The sequence below is a fragment of the Suricata suricatta genome, chromosome 2 (genome assembly GCF_006229205.1).
Source record: "Suricata suricatta isolate VVHF042 chromosome 2, meerkat_22Aug2017_6uvM2_HiC, whole genome shotgun sequence".
Taxonomy (NCBI): Eukaryota; Metazoa; Chordata; class Mammalia; order Carnivora; family Herpestidae; genus Suricata; species Suricata suricatta.
This window is the reverse complement of record NC_043701.1, coordinates 6,441,168-6,447,508: the sequence shown is the minus strand read 5'-3', so window position 1 is coordinate 6,447,508 and position 6,341 is coordinate 6,441,168. Positions and strand designations below refer to the sequence as shown.

Below are 6,341 nucleotides of genomic sequence, written 5' to 3'. Positions count from 1 at the left end.
GGCGGGGCGGTCCTCGAGGGCCCGGGGGCTGCCCCGCGGGGGGACGCGTCCCGGGGCCGTCGCCGCCGCCGGGTCCCGGATGAGCGTGCGTGCGGCTGAGCGGAGGGCAGGAGGGCGGGGAGCCAGAGCCACTGGAAGCCCGAGAGCCCCGGCGTCGCCGCCGGCCTGTGCAAACAGACGACAGTGACAGCGCGCGGCGGGCGGGGGAGGGGTGGGAGGGCTCCCCGTGTTCCGGGGGGAATCCCAAGGCCTCCATCTCCCCGCAGTGTAGCTCTGCTGCCCGCGGGCCCGCGGACTCAGGAAGGAGCTGGGGGACCCTCCTTCAACGGCATGACAGCGCAGAGGATGTCTGTCGTCGCCTCTAGGCACCCTGCGTCGGTGGCAACAGGATTTGGCAGTGACCCGGGGGCTCTACCTTATATTGGAGCTGAAATATCGGAGGGAAAGATAAAATACAGTTTTTAGTGATTTGTTTTTAAAGATTTTGGATTAGCTCGAATGGAGAAAATCATTAGCATCCCAATGAGGCAGAGGTTTAAGGTTTTTACCTGTGTCTTTCTGCAATGTCACCTGTGGCCCATTCACCCAATCATTTAAACATTTACCGCCCACCTAGCGTGGATCTGCCCTGGGCGCCAGATGCGGGAGCAAACAGCTTGCCTCCGGGAGGACTGAGCACAATTGTCCCTCCCCCCACCACCCCGGAGCCAGGTGACCTTCAAAACTGCCCGCAGCTGCGTTGTGTGGCCCTGGGTCCAGCAGGCATAACTTGCACCTGGATCTTCCTTTGCCTTCTCAGTGTAGCGTTTGCTGTAAAAATAACTCTCGGGATCCTTGTAGCTTCTGACGGGGCTTTTCTGGGACATCTGTGCTGCTATTTCCCCCTGCCTTCCAGGGATTCTTGGAGAGTGTCACCTCGCTAGATTTCACTGGGACTCACCCCTGTCTGATGAGAACATCTGCCCAGTATTGTAGAGGTTATAGAGAATAGAAATGTTTATAGCTCAAAAGAAAGAAATAAGAAACCTTGTGTCCCATCAGAGAATGAAGCAAGCATGGAATTTGTCTCTGGATAAATTAAACACACGGAGATTGGGTTGAACTGGGAAAAGTTGATGTAAGTGAGGGGGTGGACAGAGACCCCCAGGGCAGCTCCAGGGCCAGGGGAAGGCCGATCAGGTGGGCTCAGTAACTCCCCCTCCCCGGGCACCCTGCCCCCAGTTATTCTAACTTGTTTACCTTCTGAGAATGGCTTTATTTAAACTGGATGCTGGGGCCAAAAACAAAAGCCCCAAAACACTGACAGATGAAGTCCAGAACATTTGGCTGATATGTTTGTATATTTGGTGATGATTTGGCATCCTTAATCTGAAAGACATTCTAAAATATTATAGATTTAGTTTCTGCCGATTTAGTTTCTTCCAAGTAATCGGCTTCCTTTCACAGGTGCAGAGGTGGTTAAACGTCCTCGCACTGGGTGGTAAAGAAAATGATTTCTTCTGTTACATTTACAGAGGAGACTTGATACCTTCTTCTGAAGAAATAAAGGGCTCATTCAATTTTAAGATAAACTTTTATTGTTTGGAACTCAGAAATTCCTTTCACAGGAAATGTAACAATGCTATTTTCATTTTGGGGAAAAGGGGTTTCAATTAAATTTTAAAATTCTATTATGTGCTTATTACATACTAATGTGAGTTCATCTTTTTGGTAAAATGAACACCCAAGCATGTTTGTATCCAGTTTATGCCCGTTCCAAGAGCTGGCACAGATTCGGGCAAGAAAAATGTGTCTATTTCTTCTCAATATGTCTGCTGTTTGAATTAAATATACTGGAGATTGGTGCAATTTGGTCTGGATATTGACTTGTTTTTTAGCAGTGCTTTGAAATGTTTGAGGTTTAATTTTTTTCAAACTTATTTCAAAATGTACTACAAACCTTTGGCTTGCCAAATCATCCATTAATTCGAGATAAGCTAAGGAAACTGCCGCATTCGAGTGGGAAGGGAATAATCGTAATTTTAGTTGAATATGTTATTAAATTTTGGGGGGATAACTATGCAAAATCAATGTATTGCTTTTACTTTTGGACAAAATGTGATTTTCAGTATATGTGCTGCCGAAGCAAGCACTTAATGTGACTTTCAGTGATGACAATTAATCCAAGTAGGACAGCACAAACTAGGTGGCTCCGTTGGTTAAGCATCTGACTCTTGGTTTCGGCTCAGGTCATGATCTGCTGGTTTGTGAGTTCGAGCCCTGAGTCAGGCTCTGCACTGACAGCATGGAGCCTGCTTGGGATTCTCTCTTTCTCTCTCTGCCCTTCCCCCATGCTCGCTCTCTCTCCTCAAAAGAAAGTAACATTAAAAAAAATACTTTAAAAAGGACACTACATACGGAAACATTTTATCTAAGATTTTAGAATTTTTTAATGTTTATTTTTGAGAGCGAAAGAGAGAGCAGCAGACTGAAGCACACTTCAGGCTCTGAGCCGCCAGCACAAAGCCTGACATGGGGCTCGAACTCACAAACGGTGAGGTGAGATCATGACCTGAGCTGAAGTCAGACACCCAACCGACTGTGCCACCCAGCTGCTCCAGATTTTAGAATTTATAGAACTAATCTGCCTGCAGAAAATTTGATCATGGAGCCATGTGGCTCTTGGACCATCCCCTCAGTGGAAGAATGGCAAAAGTCACATTTCATAACATTTAGCTTCCTGCTGAATTTAGGTTAAATCCAATCAATTTCAATCCTTTAAGGGCTCCACCTTCGTGTTTTTGTGTCCTGTAAACAAAGAACTGACTGAATACAGTTCTTGAAAAGGTATAGAGGATTCTGATTCTAAAAGGAAACAGTTTTTATCCTGATATCCATTATTTAATAGAAGTTTTCACTGGTATATTTCATCATTAAAATTCAACTTTCCATTCCTCCAGGTGATGGACAGTAGTTATACTCCTGTCTTACACTCCAGTTAATTGGGAACCGGGGTGCTATGTACAAAGAGAAGCAGTGCGTTTCATTTGTACCGTTATGCCTGCAGGAATGGTGAGAAGGAACGGTGACGGCCCGGTCCAGCGTCGCCTGGAAGAGGAGAGTGTGATTTTACTAGGGAGCAGGTGCATTGTCTTTGTCATCTCCCTGGCCCAGCTCCTTCTCTGTTAAACAAATGGCTTGTTAGCTCCGACGTCAGAAACAAACAGAAGGGGAGCCCTTGACCTTAACACACAGTTGTCTTCCCAACCGACAGCCTCTGAGGCGCCCGCAGGTGAGCTGGGCCTCCCAGGATGGCCGGGTCCCAGGGCTGCATCCCTGGCTGAGCTGGGCTGGCAGGCCAGTGAGCCCTCTGCTTTCAGCCACATGCAGAACTTAGGTTCAGTGTCCCCTGGACAGTCAGGGCGTGAACCAGAGAGAAATAGTACTGTGCCTTTTTTATGAAGGCTCGCATGGAAAATATCAGGAGGCAGTAGATAGCATCAGTTCACAGCACCCACTTTGGGTCCCACACACTTAGGTGTCCATTCGGGCCACGTGACCTTGGCCTAATTGCTTGACCTCAGAATTTTATCTGGAAAAGGCGGGGATGAATTCCAATTTCACAGGTGGTCACAAGAGAAAATGAAATGAAAGCATTTAGCACACTGCCGGGAACATAGTAAGACCACTGAATCGTGATGGTTGTTACCGTCCCTAAAACTCAGGGCTGGGCTGTGGGCTACCCAAAGTCCTCCAGCAAGGCCGCTGTCGGCAGTACTATCTTAATTTTTCCTTGTCTCGTTCTTTCTTTCCCCTTCCTTTCTTCTTCCTCTCTCTCCCTTTCTTTTTTTAAAAAAGGGTTTTAGCCTGGAGTTACCTCTTGTAGAAAATAGAAATAAAAGGGTTAGATTCTGTTAGATTTTAACAGAAATCCTCATTTTAAGGAACCCAACTAAAAGTGATACATTTAGATGTTTTTTTTAAATTTAAATCTGGAAGTTCCCGCTACGCCTGGGAGGCAGTGCGAGGCTTCAGTAGCCAAACAGCTTTCCAGAGCTGGAGGAGAGGCCTTGGCCTGACTCACCGTTGCCCTGGCGACAGGAGGGCCTGGCGGCCTCGGCCCTGATCCCTTAATCCGAGGAGCCTCCATCACTGGGCCTCGGGAAAGGTCTCCCACAGACACCTGGCAGGTTGAAGCAACTAGAGGAGGAGATGGAGGTGGGGCTCTTTCCAGGAGCACAGCTGCCTAAATGTCTCTGCGACGGCCTCCGCTTTCCCACCCCCCAAGGCCCCCCTAAAGGTGTAGAGGCCAGCGTCGGAATCTCGCAAGATACGGAGTGCTGTCAAGGGAGATGGCTTCCTATCCTTCTGTGTCTCTCCTTGGGGCCCAACACTACCGCTTTGCACACACCTGGTGCTTAATAAGTACCTGGGGCTGGAGGAGGAGGAGCGTCCCCAAGAGACCAGACTCAGGCCCTGCTCCACTGGCTTCCCCGCACCCCCCCCCCGCCCCCCCCTCCAACCTGAGTGAGGAACCTGCGCAGGCACTAGTTTCTCCAGCTGCAACGCCCTCGGCCTTTTTTGCAGCTACAATTCTCTTCCCTTTAACGACATTCCTGATTTTGACAAACATACGGCTCAGGGCATGTTCTGCTCACTATATTCTGTCTCCTCAAATTTTGTCTTAAATCTGAGGATAAAATGGACTAATTGGAAAGAGGTGTTGGCTTTCCTTTCCCAATAACCAGATCGCAGGGAAAGAACTCTGTGGTCAAGCGCATGGGTGTGGGAGTCAAAAAGACTTGACTTCAAATTCCGCCTGTATCATTAGGTTGCTGGGTGACTTTGGGCCTAGATAACCTCTCCAAGCCTCAACCTCTTCATTATAAAATGAGTAAGACGTAAAGTCTTCATAGTAAGCAGTGTTCCACTAATGGCAATTACTCTTTCTGGCACATGACTCCATGGCAGCTGGTTTCAGAGTCTGGCCTTCTAATTAAATTAAGGGTGTCCGATGACCAGATACCCAGAAAGATGGGTGCTGCCCACTGCAGCAGCAAACTGTGGCTTGGGGCTGACAGGTGCATTTCAATCCCTGGCCACTCTGATGCCGAGACCGAGATGGAGTTGCTTGTGTGCTTTTGAACTTCTTCACACCAAAATACTTTCCTGCTTTCATTCTTTTAGGATACAGCGCTAGCCCACTACCTACCTGAACTTCTGTTTCTACTAAATAACTCATCTTTAATTATGAGCTAATAATGAATCAGCAAACTTACTGAGAACTTAGCCTGTGCCCGCCTCTCTGCTACCTACTTACTCTTGATATTATTTAAGCCTCCGAACAATGGAGCCCTTATCATTCCCATTGACCAGATGAGGAAGTTGGTGTTCTGCTAATTAACTGGTTCAAGGCCACACAGCTGTCAAGCTGAAATCCACATCTGTTCCACTCCAGAGTCTGTCTGAACCTTAGTGACCGTCATCGGGAGCTATTGGCCTCTGACGCCATGGAGACCACAGTGGATGGAAAGTGAAAATCACCATGGTGCCAGCGAAGGGACACCGTGGGGCACACGGCCCCGCTCCCCCGCAGCAGAGGCCTGGAGAGGGGGTTAGAGCCAAGGAAGGGAAGGTGGAGGCACAGAGAAGCCCCGAAAGCCCAGCCCAGCCCCACAGGAGAAGTACCAGTCCCTGACTATGTTTAATCCTTTACAGCCAGATTTCCTAGGAAGAGAAAGGCTCACCATTCGCACCCAGCCCACAAGTCCCCGAAGATGCCCTGGTGACCAACCGTGTATGACAGATGAAGTCACCCCGAGCCTCCCCAGACCACCGTGGTCTCCTTCTCAAGTCTGAGCATCTCCGGCCCTCTTTGGTCCTCCAGCTCCAGGACTAGGAAAGATGTTGGGCACCGGTGGCCCTCCACCAAGAATCTCCACAAGGCCTCTGCCAACATCCTGTTTCCCCTGGCATCCCTTCAGCCTCCAGCCACCAGACCCATCATCTGTGGCCTGTCCACTGCACATGGCTGGTTCCCCCGGGGTGACTGACCACGGCCGGTTTACTTCCTGGTCCTGGTCAGTCTCCTGCTATCTGTCTACATCACGACTCTCCTCCTTGGCAATGGCTTCTCATACAAGAGCAAATCAAACTCCACAGTTGTTAAGTCTTAGATCCAAGACCCTCTTTGCACGCGGAGTCTGCTTCAGGCCAACGTTTTTGACCTTGGGTTTCTACACAAGCCAGCTCGGTATTTTAATCAGTCACTGCTTAACATCAGAGCCCGTTTTCCATACTTCCCTCTTTAAGAATCTCACCACTGAGAAGGCCTGGCCCATTTTTCTCATCCGGGGAGTCCT

General features: G+C 49.0%; 1 protein-coding gene across 1 annotated transcript in view; it reads right to left on the bottom strand.

The window, feature by feature from the left end:
* The window catches only part of ZNF777 (zinc finger protein 777), a 37,015-nt gene that overhangs the window by 2,950 nt on the left and 27,724 nt on the right, over positions 1 to 6,341 (bottom strand). Inside the window, exon 7 of the mRNA XM_029954512.1 lies at positions 4,064 to 4,179. Coding sequence (XP_029810372.1) covers positions 4,064 to 4,179 — 116 coding nt within the window. The remainder of the gene's footprint in view (positions 1 to 4,063; positions 4,180 to 6,341) is intronic.